We start from the raw sequence: 16,686 nt of genomic DNA on the forward strand, positions 1-16,686 counted from the left end.
AAATATAAGGGACATTTGATGCTCATCCATAAACAGGGACACATTGATCCCTGCAACTCAGGCATGTCCTGTTCTAATTATTTCTCTGCTTCAGCAAGGAAAATCATGCAGGATGCAACTGATTATGTGGTTGCAGACCCTATAAGCTCTGCATCCTGCAACCCCTTGCACTCTTCATTTTAGGGCAGAAATACACCCTTCCCTGATGTCCTGTGCAGCTGGAAGGGAAGAGGCAGGGGTGGGGAAGGGGATGGAGCCTGTCTCGACTTACCCAGATGGAGGTGGCAGTGGTGGCAGCTGGAGCAGGTGGTGGGGCCAAGCACTGTCCCCACAATTTTATAGGGTGGCCCAGCCCCCCAGGGGAGTGGGTGTGTGCCTTCAGCCTGAAATTCCCCAACAACCAGCAGTTTTCTCCTGGAAAGCTCCCCTGACTGATTAAACAGTTCCCTCTTTCATCTCTCATGTTTTGCTTCCATGTAATACTGAGTAAGATTGAAATGATTTGGGCTACAGGCATTAATTACCTTCCTTCCTAAGGCCAAGGGACATTTTAGGTCTTTATGCCACCAGGCAGGAGAGTGTTTCAGCAGAATTTAGAGCAGACATATCCCCATCTTCCTCTCAGCACAACCAATTCAGCTCTCTCATGCACCTGAGGTGAGATCAAGGATGTAAACTGAATGTAAGGAACATCCATTTGAAGTGAAATCCTGTGCCAGGAGTTTCATGGAGGCCAGGAAAGCTGAGGGGCTGCAGGACTGAAGGAGTGAGGATATGAGTGATGTGGACACAGGGAACTGACCTAGCCCAGCTTGAGCAATTTGTTATGGGTTTTGATGCACTTAGAGGATTTTTCTGCTGCTTTTTTTTTTTTTTTTTTTTTTTGTAGGGGGGGGTTGTGTTTTTTTGTTGGTTTTTTTGTTGTTGTTGTTGTTGTTGTTGTTGTTGTTGTTGTTGTTGTTTGGGGGTTTTTGGTTTTTTGTTTTTTTGTTTTTTGTTTTTTTTTTTGTTATTATTCCTCACACCTGGGGTATAAGTCATACTTGGAAGGCACATGAGATTTTAAAAGCAAAGTGGGGCTCTGAAGTCCAGCCCCACAGATGACACATACCTAAACTGGCTGATTTTGTGCATGGAACTGACTTCCAAGAGCCCTTCCATCCCACTCTTTGGATAGGGTAGTAGCAGTGAGCCAGAAGGTCACAGGTGTCCTTCCTTGTGATGGGGTGACATCGTCAAGACAGGGTTAATTACAGTAATTACAGGCTCTGGTGTGACACCGGGGATCTGGGATCTGCTGTAAGCCTGTTAGTTATTAAACATCCCAAACATCTCAACCTGCACTTAAACATGAATCAGCCTCACAGTGGGGAGAGGGAATTGCTGATGTGGACCCAAGCAGGACCATGATGAGCCATCATGAGCTCTAGAGGCAAGGAAAGTCTGAAACTGGGTTTTCATTTCACACAAGCAGAGCTCAACTGACAGCACAAACATCTCTTGCCCTGGAATAAACCCTGGCAGAACTGGGAGACGTGTACTATGTGTGTGTGGGGCTGTGAGCATCTTGTTAAAGATGTGCCTTGTGGGGTTTGGGGGATCATTTGAGTACTTGAGATGACTTGGCCACAATGGATCTCACTGAATGGTCCCTAGTGACTCTTCTCTGCTTGCCTGTCAGGGCAAAGTAGCCTTTCCAAGGTTCTGAGGCCGAACTCAGCTATTTTTTAATGTCATTCTGGAAGGGGAAAAAGGGAATCACATCTTCTGAGGTTCAGCAGAGGACATGGGCTTCAGGGAGAAGCAACCTGGCGGCGCCTGGAGTAAGGCAGGACGCTGTGGGTTCATCATTCATAATCTCCTAAATTGCGACTTGGGAAGCAGGAAAAGATGAGGTTAAAGTTTAAGCTTTACTGTGCTGCTTTTTGCTCCACTCTTGAATAATAAATTGATGCATCTTGGACCCACAGCTTGAGAATTAAACCCTTCTTCTACCAATCTGGTTTGTTTGGGTTTTTCTTTTTTTTTTTTTTTTTTTCTGTTCTATGTCTCTGTGCACTCCCATTTTCTCAGGAAATCAGCCCTTCCTGGGTGACTCCCTTCCACGCTTCCAGGCACAGGGTGGTATATTCAGAACTGCAGCCTCACTGTGTATTTCAGTTTTGAAATACAGTTTAAGCACTTGAAATTCTGCTCACACTGGACCATCATGCCCGAGAATAATATCCATAGATGCAGTGATGCTTGGGATAAATGCAATGTGGCACTCAGAGGGGAAATGTTGTCGAATGTGAGCTGATCTGTGGACTGAAATAAGTCCTTTTTCCAGAAAAGACAGCAGGGGAAACAAAAGGCACATGTTAGGAAGTTAAAATAATCTGATCTGTGTAGTGACTGACTTTTTATAAACGAAAACAGATGGGGAAAGGGCAGATATTTGGGAGAAAAACAAAGACTGAATTTCCAATCTGTATTCATTTCAGGGAATGAGCACTTACTGCTTGAGGTGTGACTTTCTCTGGATGAACCTCAAACCTGAGAAAATTTCACCCAACAAAACATGTTGGATCCATTTCCTTAACTTCTGCATGGATCCAGGATGTGTGGCCACCTCAGCCCTGCCCCTTCCTGCAAGTAAGGACACAAAAAACATGGCCCAGGATCAATAATCCATGTGTTTCCCTTCCTATCACCAGTCCCAGTTGCACTTTGCATTTTGATTTCCAATGACCCAAGGGCTGGATGTGTCCGAGACTGGCTGGAGGGCGGGAGCTTGCCCCTGTCCTAAAATTTCTCCTGAAAGCTAAAGGCAGGGGCACATCTTGGAGCAGCAACAGACCTACAGCATCCCATCTCCAAGGAATGTCTGCATGCAGGGTGCTCACCCAGGGCTTGCCTCCTGGCAGCAGGACAGTCACAGACCACTCCCAGATGGCTGATGGATGAGTGGGACACCCCAGTGCCAGAAGGCAGAATCCTGATACAGCCAGACCCAGGCACAGAGCATCCTGGCTGCCTGTGTCCTTGCCAAAGCAGACTCGGGGTGCTCCAGGGCCACTCTGTGCAGCCCAGGGAGCCCAGCGGGTGCCACTGGGGAGAGACAGGCTCCAGCTGCCAGGCGCTGTCCCAAGGCTGCAGATGATCCAGTTCCATGCCAAAAGATCCCTGTAATTTCCAGGTCCCAGAGTGGGCTGATGCCCCACAGCACCACTGACAGTGGCACATTCCCTTCAGGAGGACTCGTCACCGCTCACCAGGACAGGGACATGTGTGTGCCAGGGCAGGGTTGAAGGGTGTCCCAATAGAATCAGTAGGGGTCCTCTCCTGGCTGCCTGTGCAAGTCCCTGGTCCTATACTGTGACAGCAGTCCCCCTGCCATGCACTGCTGTACCTCTGCACCCACCACCCCAGCCCATTTCATCATCTCCAACCGCAGATTGGTCTCTCTGCAGGGCTGGACCCAAACTCATGCATTTTTCCCAGGAAATCTCACACAGATCCCTTGCAGGGCACCTGGCTGTCCAGGCAGCAACATCACCCCCTTCCTAGGGTGGCAGACCTGGCCAAACAGCACAGCATCTCATGGCAGTGGAATGGGATGGGGCCGGTGTTTCCTCCCAGTTTGGTCATGGTTTCTGGCTCAGGAGACACTGATAGAGGGAAGCAGCTTCTCACTCCTCCCCAGAGACACCTCCCCAAGGCATGGGAAGGAAATGTAGCCACAGTGATGCTAAAAAAGGTGTGGGCAGCTAAGCCTGAGCATCCTCACCTTGTCTTGAAGCCATGGAATTGCTCGGCCACATGCTCATCAGTGGAGAGGAGTAGAGGGGAGAAAGGAAAGGCACTAGAAAGACTAGCATGATACATTTCCCCAGGTGCCTCAAAGCACAGACTCCTGGATGCAAGGCTTTCCTCTCTGCTTCTGAGATTCCAGAAGCAGTTTTACCTCTTTCCTCTTCATCTTGCCATTGGTCACTCTGTCCTGTCTCCAGGAATCTCCACTGTGAGCACAGCTCCAGGCACAGGAGGGAGCTGCCAGTGCACAGTAGCTCTGCCTTCTCCAGAACAAGCTCCTCTGAGACATGCCAGAGGCAGCTTTTGACTCCCATTGGCATCCTTGAGGATGCCCAGGGATGGGCAGTCCTGACCTCCCCTGCCTACAGTTCAGTGCTCCTGGAGAGGAGGCAGCAGGATGGCAGGAGAGCAGCTGGCAGGTGGGCTCGGGCACCCTGTTGCCATGGCACATTGCACAGAAGGGCCACACCAGACCCTGAGCCACGAGGAGCAGGTTCAGCCCCTGGCAGCAGCAGCCCGGGGGCAGATGTAACGCGCATTTGACCGAGCAAAGCAAAACACCGAGAGCACGAGGTAAGCTGCACAAAAAACACAAGCCACAGGACAGAGGAGAGCCGACGAGGGTGGGATTCGAACCCACGCGTGCAGAGCACAATGGATTAGCAGTCCATCGCCTTAACCACTCGGCCACCTCGTCCTCTGCTGGCTTGTTTTTTTAGCAAAATTTGATTTTGCAGATTTTTGGAGGGATTGTTTCCTTTGTTTTGTTTTTTGGGTTTTTTTGGGGGGGTAGTTTGTTTGTTTGCTGCCCATAGACAGCAATACTGGAGCTGGTTCTTCAGGGTGTCCTTTGGTGAGCAGCAAGGCTGTGCAGGCAGAGCCCTGGCTGCTCCTGTCACAGCAGGGCAGGGAGACAAGCAAGTGTTTGTGATTCATTTGCCCCTCTCCCTGTTCCCTTCTGTGTCCATGGGGTGGCAAAAAGTAACATGGCATTTATTGTTGCCACAAAAAAGCCTGCACCAAACATCTCCATTAGACACCCACACCCAACCTGTGTCCAGAGGGTTTTCCTACATGATCCCACACCAGCTGTGCAAAGTAATAGGGAAGATGGGAGGGGTCCAGACAGCATCTAATGTATCTGTTATTTCCGAAATTGCCTGGTTTCTGGAAATAGTTTAGCCCAGCTTTCCAGTGTGAGGTGAGAAGGGAGAGGAAGCAGAAGAAAACATTTTATTCCCAGAGTAGAGTCAGGACAGAGAACTGGGGGCTGACAGTGCTCTGAGCAGGATAAGGACCCCCAGCAGTGCACCCAGGTCAGGACAGGGAGGAAAAATAGTCCCTCCGGCTGAGGCACCACTGGAAGCTGAACCCAAGATCTCCTGTTTACAAGGCAGACACATTGACCAGATGAGCCATGGCACCCACTGGCACTCCTGTCACTGGTTGCTCCTTAAAACACCTGATGCTCTGCCCACTTCTCTGCCCACATGCTGCCCCAGGTTTGGGGTTTCCCAGCTGCAAATCCCATCTTTTTTAGCTGCTGGAAACACTCCTGGTGCTGACCCAAGGCCCTGGCACAGGGAGACCAACACATCCCATAAGCACCACCAGCTGGGTTTGGCAATCCCCAGACCCTTCAGGGACATGCTGCCCCCTCCCCTTGCCCTGGTAGAGCTGTTCCAGCTGCCACCCTACACTGCCCTGATCTGACAGCCTGTCTCATCTCCCTTTCTGAATGCTCCTCCTAAGCACCAATGATCACACAAAGACAATGGTCATGCCAGGAGACACCCGGGTGAGCCCCGCGGGGAAGGGACTCGGGCTGCCTCCACTCTCTATGGCACCTGGCCAAGGAGGGACATCTCGCCACGCATTTCCTTGCTGCCCGCCTTGGGCTGCCGGCAGGCAATCCCAGCTGCCCCGTGCCCACAGGCAGCCGCAGGGATTTCTTGTGGGCCATCTGGGGCTCTCTGGGGGCCGTGTATGCATATGCGGAGGGCTCTGGAGTGGCAAAAGGAGAGGGAGATGTTGGGGGTTGATCCCAGGGCCTCTTGCATGCTAAGCAAGCACTCTCCCGCTGAGCTACATCCCCGTGCCAGTGTGCTGGGCCTGGCATTCTCCTGCATCCGAGCAAATGCCTGTGTCTGCTGCCTTGCCCTGCCGCCCAAGCTGGGGAAAGGGCCTTCAGGTGTTGGCAGGCAGTGCGGGTGCCTTAGGTGTCATTGGGCTGGGGAGGGGTTTGGAGCAGGGTGAATAAGTGTGGCGCAGAGCAGGCAGGGCAGGTAAGGGGCAGAGTGGAAGCGTGGCAGGCCTGTGTCGGGCGGCTGCAGTGTCGGGCGGAGGTGGCGAGGGGGAGTGCGAATGCCAGGGCAGGGTGCTTGCAGTGGGTTGAGGTGTGGTGAGGGTGGGGGCTGGGTGTGTAAAAAGAAGGGCTCGTCCGGGATTTGAACCCGGGACCTCTCGCACCCTAAGCGAGAATCATACCCCTAGACCAACGAGCCGCGGCGCGCTACAAGTCCTGCTTCGCCCGAGTGGCTCGGCATACCCGGACATTTCCGCCCTTCCCGGCAGGACGGAGCGCGGTGCAGCCCGGGGGCAGCGCGCCCCGCCCCACGCGTCGTCGGTGCTGTGATGGCCGAGAGGTGAAGGCGTTGGACTCGAAATCCAATAGGGACTCCCTGCGCAGGTTCGAATCCTGCTCACAGCGATGGATTTTAGCCGGTGTCCGTAGTGCGCAGGTCCTGCGTGGAGTGGCCCCCCTGTGGTAAAGAGCGGTCCTGTTGCAGTGAGTTGTCTGTAGCTCGTGGTAACCACAGTAATCTTGCTGATTGCAGCAGATTTTTTTTCTTTATATATTAATTGGTGCTGGTGAGTGCTGCCATCTGGCCTCACAGAGCCCTTGTGCCCGGAGCTGTTCCAAGCACGGTAGGGTCAGTATGATGGTGTTTATCCAAGCCCCTTTCTGTCCTCTGCCCACCGATCGATTCAGTTAATGAGAAACTCCAGCTTGGGAAAGAGGCAACGTGCTGGCTGCTGAGAGGCTTTCGCTCTGCAGTGGGACGGGAAAGGGCAGGAAACCCCCCGGGTGTGAAGAGCCGAGCCGGGGGCTGAGGGCTGCAAGCAGACCGTGGGACCATGGCCAAGCTGGTGGAATGCGTCCCCAACTTCTCAGAGGGGAATAACAAAGAGGTGAGGGAGTATGTGGAAGGGCTGAGGGGTGGGTGACACCGGGCTGCTGACAGCCAGGTTTCCCCCTGGAGAGCGGTATGCACTGCTAGACTCTGCCATGCCTCCTTTGCAGTGCCATGCACCTTTCACCACTTGGCTGGTGCCAAAAATGTCTAAAGCTAGCTTTGAGTCCCTTATGGCACCTCATGGGAAGCAGGGGCTGAGACCTCTTCCACCATTGCCAGCAGGTGGCTGTAGCACCAGGTCTGGGCTTGGTCTGGAATATTTCTCTGCAGAGAAACATTGCTTGCAGTTGTGACAAAGCACACTATCAAGGTTAATGGAGTCTGTCCTGGGCATCAGCCTTCAAGTGAACTTTGGCTCTGCCAGTGGCAGGAGAATTTAGCAAACCCAGCATGGGTGTAAAAACACAGCCTCCTGCAGGGAAGAGGCTTAGCAGAGCCAAATGTGTGGGGAAGCTGGCAGGTGGATGTATCCTCAGGAACAGCAGTTTATGGTGGTGCTCTGTGACATGCAGCAGCAGCCAGGTGTCTCTCCCCCACCACAGGGAGTTTGGGGAGCCAGGGTGCCCCAAACCCCCTGGATGGGAGTGGGATGCTTGTGCAGTGCTGCATCCCCACTGATCACGGGGTCGTTCTCAACCCCATCACCAGTGGGAAGGGGAAGATCTGAGATGCCCCCTCTCTTGAAAAGCCATGGCTGTTGTATAGTCCCAGCCATCTCGGCCCCCTTGCTCCCATCTCTGCCCGGCAGGTGATCGATGCAGTGGCACAGGCCATCTCCCGGACACTGGGATGTGTGCTGCTGGATGTTGATGCCGGCGCCTCCACCAACCGCACTGTCTACACCTTTGTGGGGTCCCCTGAGGCCGTGGTGGAAGGGGCATTGAGCGCAGCCCGTGTGGCTGGGCAGCTCATTGACATGAGCCAACACTCAGGTGAGCTTGGGAGAGGCCCAGGGGCTGGGCTGGCACAGAGGGGACTGCCATACTGCTGGGACCAAGCATGGCACTGGAACAGGGACTGTGGTCACAGGCCCAGGCCTGAAAGAGTTTAAGAAGCATTTGCAACGCTCCCAGGCACATGGTGGGATTGTTATGGCTGCCCTGTGGAGGCCCAGGGGTTGGACTCAATGATCCTGGTGGGTCTCTTCCAACTTGGGTTAGTCTGTGATTCTATGACTTTCTCACAGCAATGGTGTCCAGTCTGTAAGAGTGTGCAAAAGTGTGTTCTCCCTCCTTGTCTGCTTTTTCTTCCCACCTCCCACTCGTATATCTGCCCCACCACCAGGTGAGCACCCTCGGATGGGGGCCTTGGACGTCTGTCCCTTTGTGCCAGTGAGGAATGTCAGCATGGAGGAGTGTGTCACTTGTGCCCACATCTTCGGGCAGCGCTTGGCAGCAGAGCTGGGTGTACCTGGTGAGTGGGTTCAGTAACCTCTCCACATTCCATCCCATCCTGCATGATTCAACTGTTGGAGAAAGTGCCAGCCTTGCCTGGCAGTGCTCACCCCCAGCTGTGTCTTGCAGTTTACCTGTATGGAGCGGCAGCACGGCACGAGAACAGGAAAGCCCTGCCCTCCATCCGTGCTGGGGAGTACGAGGCGCTCCCTGAGAAGGTAAGCCTGGTGGTGGCACTGGCTGGGCAGACCTGACCTGTACTTCCCTGGCTTCAGGGAGCATGCTGGGGGCTGCCTTGGACTACTGGGGGCTACCAAGGACTACTTGGTGTAGTCCCTTTGCACCAAGAGGAGCTGGTGACACAGGTGGTCATGGCAGATTCCAGCTGGGGAGGGAGATGCCCTCCTTGCGAGGGTGGCATGTGCTCCTGGCAGTGCCAGCACACACACTCTCTTCCCTCCACTCCAGCTTGCAAAACCAGAGTGGGCTCCTGATTTTGGGCCCCCAACTTTTGTCCCCCGGTGGGGAGCCACAGTGACAGGTGCCCGGACCTTCCTTATTGCGTACAACATCAACCTGCTGTGCACCAAGGAGCAGGCTCATCGCATCGCCCTCAACATCCGTGAGCAGGGCCGCGGCCCCAGCCAGGTACATCAAGAGCACGGGCACACCAGGAGCACACCTGCCTGTCCCCACACCTCCTGGGCTGTGCCCTGAATGTGGCAGTTGTTGGCAGCCTGGGCGCTTGAAGAAGGTGCAAGGCATTGGCTGGTATTTGGAGGAGGAGAACATGGCCCAGGTTTCAACGAACCTGCTGGACTTTGAGACCACGCCGCTCCACACTGTCTACGAGGAGATCTGCCGAGATGCACAGGTGGGTAGCTTGGGGTGCCTGTTCCCAAGGGGGCTTCCCAGAGGACGTCTCCCAACAAGTTTCCTTCCTCACTGTCAGGTCAGGCTCTGGTTTCTCTCATGCTTAGCTCAGCCAAAGTGCTGAATGGCACAAAACTCCCAGAAACTCATCAACTTGCTGCGAGCCCCCAGCTCCTCTGTTGAAAGATTTTCTGTGAGCTTCCCGTGTCCTGGGAAGGGATGAGGACCACCAGGCTGAGGTAGTAGTGGCAGCAGGCCTCTGGGGAAAATCACATTTCGGATGTCCTTTGCAGGAATTGAATCTCCCTGTGGTGGGGTCTCAGCTGGTAGGGCTTGTTCCCAAGAAGGCCATTCTGGATGCAGCTGACTTTTACATCAAGAAGGAAAAACTCTTCATACTGGAGGAGGAACAGAAGATCAGGCTGGTAATGTGGCTTCTCCTGATACCATCACAAGGGTGGGATCATGGGAGAGACACATCCCACCCCCCCACCAGCCTCCCAAAGTGGCACTGAGCAGAAATTTGGGACTGCTCAGGCCTCAGACATTTGTTTCCAGTGTGGATTTTGTGGGGTAGGACAAGCTGCTTTATTGAGCTGAGGATGCTGAGATGCATAGGGAGCAGGAACCACAACGTATGAGGATTGAATGTGGGTGGCAGCTGCTCGTCTTGCCTGCATGGAGGCCAGGAGGGGGAGGAAGTGTACCCAGGGCTCAAGGACAGTGTGTGGCATTATGGGAGGCTGTCCCAGGACGGGGAGTTAGCTGGAAAGGAGGAGACAAGCTCTGCTGTTCCACTGCGGGAGGGAGGGACTTTTCCAGCCTGTGGGGAATGTGCTAGATAAGAGCAAGCTAATGATTTATCAGTATAGCTCCCAGTCATTCAGAGGTGACCCCACACCACCCCCGAGTCTGCGATGGGATGGGCTGGTGGTGCCAGCTGTCCTCTCCCTGGGTGGTGGCCCAGTCCCAGTGCTGACTCACCCATGGTTATTAGCAGTGGGGAATGAGGATGCAACAGGACTTACGTGACAGGGTTGACACAGTGGTGCTGCTCCTTGCAGGTGGTCAGTCGTCTGGGTCTGGACTCCCTGTCTCCATTTCACCCTCGGGAGCGCATCATCGAGTAGGGACTTACATCCCACTTCTTGTCATGGTGCCCATTCCTCCCTGGATGGGGGGATCCTGATGCCTGCATCCTGTACTGAGCTTGTTTTGGGAGTGGTGGCTGCTCCCAGCTCCTCTTCACAGCCTGGGGACATCTCTGCTGGGTGGTTGAGCAAGATCAGGGTGGTCCCTGCTCCCAAATGCTGATGGCTGTACACATGGAGTGGGGGAAACTCCAGGTTGCTTCAGCAGGCAGTGGGAGCAGGTTTTGTGGCCAGATTTGAATGCTAAATTCCTTCCCCTATCCCCATGCAAAATTCACTGCCTCTGGTTCACATGCTGCGGCACCTGTGTGAAACATGAGTCTGTGGGGGGAAAGGAAGGGAAATCCATCCACGAGGTGAAGTCCTTGTCACCCTTCCTGGGCCATGGCTGCAGAGGTGTTTCTGTCCCACCAATGCTGCTTGCATCAGCCCAACCTGGCTAATGCAGAGCAACCCCCACACCGCCTGTGTTCCCCAAATGTCCCCCATGGGGTTCCCAGTCCTTACCCTGACCCTCAGGCTGGGTTTTAGTCCCCTACTAATTCACGGGGCCAATGCTGGAGAGGGCAGTGTTGGGTCTGGGTGGTGGTGGTGTCCCTGCGCCTGGAGGGCTCTAAAACACCTGTGCTGCAGGTACTTGGTGGAGGCAGGAGACGTGGGCAGGGGGCTGGTGGCCAAGCCACTGGGTGCCTTTGTGCGAGCGGTCGGAGCAAGGTCAGCAGCGCCAGGAGGAGGCTCCGTGTCTGCGGCTGCGGGAGCCCTGGTATGTGCCCCACACCAGGACAGAGGCTGAGGGGCCTTGGTGTGCCAAGCAGAGCTGGCATGGTGGTAGCAGTGCCCACTGTGTCCTACTGGAGGATTTACCCTGGCAGGGAGCAGCACTGGGCAGCATGGTGGGGCTGATGAGCTACGGGAAGCGGCAGTTTGAGGACCTAGACTCCATCATGAGGAAGCTGGTCCCCCCTTTCCACCAGGCCATGGATGAGCTGGTGGCAATGGTGGATGCTGACTCCTGTGCCTTCAACAGCTACATGGTGAGGTTCCAGCAGAGGCATCTTACAGGGAAACAGGAGGGCTTTCCAGCTGGGAGGAGGGCTGGGATCGCTGTGCTCTGGATTCCTTAGGACCAGGGCTCTGACCTTAGAATCACAGAGTCATTAAGGTTGGAAAAGACCTCCAAGATTAACAAGTCCAACCTTCCACTGAGTACACCCATGCCCACTAAACCATATGGCAAAGTGCCACTTCTGCTTGCTTTTTGAACACTTCCAGGGATGCTAAATCAGGGCCTGGGGAAGGGACATTGTCACATAAGGGAGGTTTGCAAGAGCATGGGAGCTATGGGATCTGCCCTGACACCCGATGCAAGGCACAATATGGGTGATGGCAGCAAACCTGCTTTTCTTTGCCTGCAGGAAGCCATGAAGCTGCCCAAGAACACCCCTGAGGAGCGGGAGAGGTGAGCTGGGCTGGTGGGGATTGGCTGACTGTGTGGGCACAGCCACCCAGTGCTCAACCCAGGGCTGTCCCTCCTCTCAGACGCACAGCTGCCATGCAGCAGGGGCTGAAGATGGCCGTGGGGGTGCCCTATGGCCTGGCAGAGAAGGTGAATGGGCTCTGGCCTGCTCTGAAGGAGCTGGCACAACACTGCAACCTGGCCTGCAAATCTGACATCCAGGTAATGGCCCCAGCTCACACACACTTGCCCTGCAAGGTGTTCCCTCATGTCCTGACTTCCAGGGTACATCTCTCCAGCTGTGCTTCCCAAACTGGCCAGTAATTTCCACCCAGTAATTCTTTGGCAGCCATTTCCTGAGAATACCAACAGATTGGAAAGCGCTGCATGCTGCTGGGTGGTGCAGGGTGGGAGTCCTGCAGCATGAGGGTCTGACCTGCTTCAGCGCCATATGGTGGAGCTGGTTCACCAGGAGAGCTTCTTGCCAGCCTGACTTTTCCCAGGTGGGAGCCAAAATGCTGGAAGCGGCAGTGTTTGGAGCTTACTTCAATGTCATTATCAACCTCAAGGACATCACAGACGACAAGTTCAAGCTTGTGGTGAGCCGGGCCTGGCGGTGCAGCTGAGCGGTGGCGGAGGGGGCGGTGGTGGCCTGGAGCCCCTTGTGCCCGTCTGCCACCGGCGGGACACATGTGGTGCCCAGGGGATGGCTCTTCTGGCCTGTCGGGTGGCAAATGACTCATCTTGTCCCCACACAGATGTCACAGAAGGTGTCTGGGCTGCTGGAAGAGGCGAAGCAAGGCTCGGCAGTTGTGCTGGCACTGCTGGAAAAGCGGGTGGCCTGAGAAAGGCTTGGGAGCGCTCCGGGGGTTCTGCAGTGGCAAATACAGCTGGGAAATACTCTTGGCCTTGCCTAGGCTTGGCAAGGTATTAATCTCTGGAGGGCTGTGTGAAAAGCACATTCACTCTCCTGTGAAAACTTAAAAAGTTTAATAAAGGACAATAGGAGACAAGAACCATGGAGCAAAGGTTCTTACGGGTGCATCTTGGCACTCAGCCAAGACCACACTGCCACCTTCGGGGATCCCCCTTAAATACCTTTTCCCTTACATCAGCCTGTTGCATATTCATAGACCCTTATGCGTATCCATAAACTAGTTTACATTTTCCAGGAACTATTTGAAATGGCCCCTCCTTTGGTCCACCTTTTTAGAGCATATGTGTTTCTTGGCTGTGGTTTTGACTCCTTCTCCTAATCACTTCCAGTTTGGGCCTTGGTCCATGCTTTCTTCTGATGGTGAGTGCTGATAGTTGGCATATCTAGAAGGTTTCCTCATCCTGTGTTTATTGGATGTTATCCCATCCAAGCAGGCATTTTAACACAAGCATAGCTATTTCACTATGTCTAAGCTTAATTGACAGTAGAAATAGAAATTATATAACAAAGTTACTTTAACATCACACATATCAAATCCATTTAAATATTTGTGAAAAGTCAATATTATAATATGTATCTGTAACAGCTGGTCTGCTCAGGCACATCCAGCATCATATTCCCTGGCCTTTCCCTGGATAAGGGGAATTTTTGCTGTCTGGTACTTAGACCCCAGGCTGCATCCTCCGATCCCTAGGGCAGAAGTAGATGATTGATTCTGTTAGGATCACTGTCTGGGACCACAGTGATCCTAACAGAAGGGATGGCAGGATCCTTGTAGCATTGCCTGTAAGGAGATCCCCGTGCATGAATACCTCCTGACCCTGTACCGTTCCTTTGTTCAGAAACCCCCATGAAACACCCTCCTACCCGAGATCTGGGGCAAGACCTGGCACAGTCCGTTTCTGCCAGGTGTCTTTCAGGCTGTGTGTGACAATTCCAACCCGTTGAATTGCCTAGGAAGGGAGCACTCCCAAACATGAGGCACCATCAGAGGTATTAGCAGGGAGATGGGGTGGGTTGAGATGGGAGAAATCCTACACCCTCCTCATAGATCCTCCAAGAGGAAAACCTGAAAATCAGGGCATCCAGCCCTGCCTCCTGTCCCTGTTGACCGAGTGTGTCAGCAGATACTGTGTCCTCCACCTGCACACCCTGGCAGCACTGTGAGCAGTGTCAGGCCCCCACACCCGCTGTCCCACAGCCCCGTCTGTGGGAAGGTCACCCCTGTTCCTGGAGACTGTCCAGGGTTCACAGGGAGCACAGTCAGGGTTCATAGTGGGGTCAGCTGACTCACTCCATCCCTCCCTTGTCGCCGGGAGTTGGAATCACCGCCCTCCATAGCCTGTGTTTATTATCCCCGTGGGACCTTTGTGCCGGCTGGGAGCGGCGTGTTGACGTTTCTCGCATGCCCATGGTGAGGGCGCGGTCTCACCTCTCAGACCGCACCCCTGCCCGCCGCACCCCTGCTCAAAGGGGCAGGGCCCCGTTATTTAAGGATGCCCTACAGCCGGGAGAGCCGTGCCAAGGACGGGGATCCCGAGTGCTGCCGACGTTGCTTCTTCTGGGAGCTCTTCCACAGGTTTGGTGAATGCAGGGCAGCATGAGGGCAGTGGGAGCATGGGTGCACTGTCCCCAAGGTGGGCACTGTACCCAGGCACGTGTCCCCAGTCTCTTATGGCCCACGAGGGCATGAGCTCGGCACCCCGGCTGGGCCAGTGTGGATTTATTTCTATTAAAAATGGAAACCACATGCCTAGGCTTTGGGGGTGCATGGAGCGGGGGACAGTCGCTCTGGGAGTTGGTGCTGTCACCAAAGGGACAGGACGACGGCCAGGGTCTGTGGGGGAATGGCGCTCTGGGGGAAGCGAGCGTGGTCCCTCTGCTGGGGGCAGATGTGGGGCAGAGCAGACAGGACCCAGCTGCTGGCTGGGCAATGTCTCATGGCAGGAGGTGACTAATGGTGCCTGTCCTTCCCTTTCAGCTTGGAGACCACTGAGGATGTGTGACCCCAACCAAGGTGAGGGGCTGTGGGGCCAGGCAGGGCTGCAGGTACCACACAGCCATCAGGAGGACTTAGAGGGGAGCTCTATGCTTTGGCCTCAGACACCTGGGGGGTTTACCTGCATCCCAGAGAGGTGTGGGATGTCCTTTGTGAGGAAGACCAGTGTGGGCCCATTGGGTGGAAGGGTGCACCAGCTCCCTGTACTGTCTGTCTGGGGAGAGGCCGTCTCTGCCCACTTACAGGTTCCTCTTCTTCCTAGGCCAGCCACAACCATACCTTGCAGTGTGCCCTCCTGCCCCTCCAGGATACCCTGGTCCTGGCACAGGTCCCTACCCTGGTGGCGTGGCAGTCTGCCCTGCTCCGCCGGTCCAGCACCCCCATGGGCACCCCCCATCGGGGCATCATCCTCACGGACACCAGGAGCACCATAAGAAGCACGATAAGAAGCACCATAAGAAGCACGATAAGAAGAAGCATGGCAAGCACCATGAAGGCAAGGTAGGAGTGAAACAGCAGTGAACCTTTCCCTAATTCTGCTGCAGACCTCCTCCAGCATACCACAGCAGCTGGGACTCTCCTCTCCTACCCTGTAGTGGCTGGAACAAACTGCCCAAACATCAGTGGCTGTTTTTAGATGTGGAAACTTGTTAGAATAATAAATAGGCAAGAATGAGTCATATTAAGTGAGTAATTTGAAAAGCAATCCATGAAATTCCTTGAAGCCATTTAAAGTGATAGCATGGCTTGGGGCACACCGTGCAGTATATGAAATCCCAGGACTTTGTCCTGCTCACTTGAGTGCAAGTTGTGCCTCCATAATGGACATTCACTCAGTGTCTTGTAGCAGAGGAACTGTTTAACTCCCCCTTAAAAACAAAAAATTCACAAAAAAACCAACAAAAAACCACAAAAAAACAGAAAAGGAAAAGCAATTCCTTGTGCTAAATTCTGCAGAAAATACCATTCCAGGGATGGGCACCATCCTGAGCGGGTCTGAATGAGGAACTTCTAAACGAGGCCCTGTTTCCAGCACTGGGGGTGGGAGCATTTCTCAAACAAATCCTGCCAGCAGCTCCTCTCACAGGGAAACAGCTCTGGAAGTGATCTGCTGTGATGTTGGTCTTTGCTGGCAGAAAGCAAGACCTTTCTGGAATTTCCTTTATTGACCTTAAGAGTCTTGTAAAAAAATAATAAAAACCCTCCAGCCTTCCCACAATATGGGGCAGCCACCACAGGGTCACTAACCCATCTCAGGAATGCTGTGACAGAGGTTCCTTTCCCTGCTGTCCTAAAGTTGTTCTCTCTTCCCCAGCCCTCTGGCAGCTCAAGCAGCAGCTCTGACTCTGACTAAAGGTCTGGCATATTCCACCTGCTCCATGGTGATCAGCAAAAGATGAGGCCAAACTCCTCGTGGGAAACCCCTGCATGTCAATCCTCTCCCTCCCCCTTTCCCCTGGAGCAGTGTTTTGCCTGCTGAGTGATTTTTCTTGCGTGCAAGAGTTTCCAAATCGTTTGACCTGGAATCTCCAAGTTAATGGACAACGTTTCTACCCTTTATCTTCCGGGAGAGCCTGCTGAAAGTCATCACATGTTGTTTTCCAATCTGCTGGTGTCTGTGTGTTTTTTCCTGGGCAATGGTGCTGGCTGCTAACATTGATGCGGTAAACCTCCTTTCATTTCGTGTGAGCTTTCCTAGGCGTAGCAGAGGGAGTGCCTGGGGGATGCTGTAATTATGTGGGTTGCCATCCTCCATGCCAGGGTAATAATTTATAGGAAAAAGCTCACCATGGCAGAGGGATTCTCCCACGAACAGATGAGGAGCATGAAGAGCTGGTAGTGTTCAATACCAGTGCTTGGAGCAATCTGTGTTCCTGCCCATGA

General features: G+C 53.9%; 2 protein-coding genes and 4 non-coding genes across 6 annotated transcripts; 3 read left to right on the plus strand and 3 right to left on the minus strand.

The window, feature by feature from the left end:
- Window positions 1–4,410: 4,410 nt before the first annotated feature.
- TRNAS-GCU (transfer RNA serine (anticodon GCU)) lies at window positions 4,411–4,492 on the minus strand. The gene has a single exon. It is a non-coding gene; the product is annotated as a tRNA-Ser (tRNA).
- Window positions 4,493–5,818: 1,326 nt separating this feature from the next.
- On the minus strand, window positions 5,819–5,890 carry TRNAA-AGC (transfer RNA alanine (anticodon AGC)). Its single transcript has one exon. It is a non-coding gene; the product is annotated as a tRNA-Ala (tRNA).
- Window positions 5,891–6,227: 337 nt separating this feature from the next.
- Window positions 6,228–6,299, minus strand: TRNAP-AGG (transfer RNA proline (anticodon AGG)). Its single transcript has one exon. It is a non-coding gene; the product is annotated as a tRNA-Pro (tRNA).
- A 124-nt stretch (window positions 6,300–6,423) lies between these two features.
- Window positions 6,424–6,505, plus strand: TRNAS-CGA (transfer RNA serine (anticodon CGA)). The gene has a single exon. It is a non-coding gene; the product is annotated as a tRNA-Ser (tRNA).
- A 428-nt stretch (window positions 6,506–6,933) lies between these two features.
- FTCD (formimidoyltransferase cyclodeaminase) lies at window positions 6,934–12,879 on the plus strand. Its single transcript, XM_058028192.1, has 14 exons — window positions 6,934–6,987; window positions 7,741–7,924; window positions 8,277–8,405; window positions 8,516–8,604; window positions 8,855–9,034; window positions 9,123–9,260; window positions 9,553–9,684; window positions 10,324–10,385; window positions 11,044–11,173; window positions 11,283–11,444; window positions 11,826–11,869; window positions 11,950–12,088; window positions 12,370–12,465; window positions 12,625–12,879. The coding sequence occupies exons 1-14, from the start codon at window positions 6,934–6,936 to the stop codon at window positions 12,709–12,711; spliced, it is 1,626 nt and encodes a 541-aa protein (XP_057884175.1). The 3' UTR covers window positions 12,712–12,879.
- A 1,449-nt stretch (window positions 12,880–14,328) lies between these two features.
- LOC131085826 (proline-rich protein 13-like) lies at window positions 14,329–16,407 on the plus strand. Its single transcript, XM_058028323.1, has 4 exons — window positions 14,329–14,382; window positions 14,785–14,820; window positions 15,110–15,303; window positions 16,118–16,407. The coding sequence occupies exons 2-4, from the start codon at window positions 14,802–14,804 to the stop codon at window positions 16,154–16,156; spliced, it is 252 nt and encodes an 83-aa protein (XP_057884306.1). The 5' UTR covers window positions 14,329–14,382; window positions 14,785–14,801; the 3' UTR covers window positions 16,157–16,407.
- Window positions 16,408–16,686: the final 279 nt, after the last annotated feature.

The sequence above is a fragment of the Melospiza georgiana genome, chromosome 7, assembly GCF_028018845.1.
Source record: "Melospiza georgiana isolate bMelGeo1 chromosome 7, bMelGeo1.pri, whole genome shotgun sequence".
In the NCBI taxonomy this organism is placed as follows: Eukaryota; Metazoa; Chordata; class Aves; order Passeriformes; family Passerellidae; genus Melospiza; species Melospiza georgiana.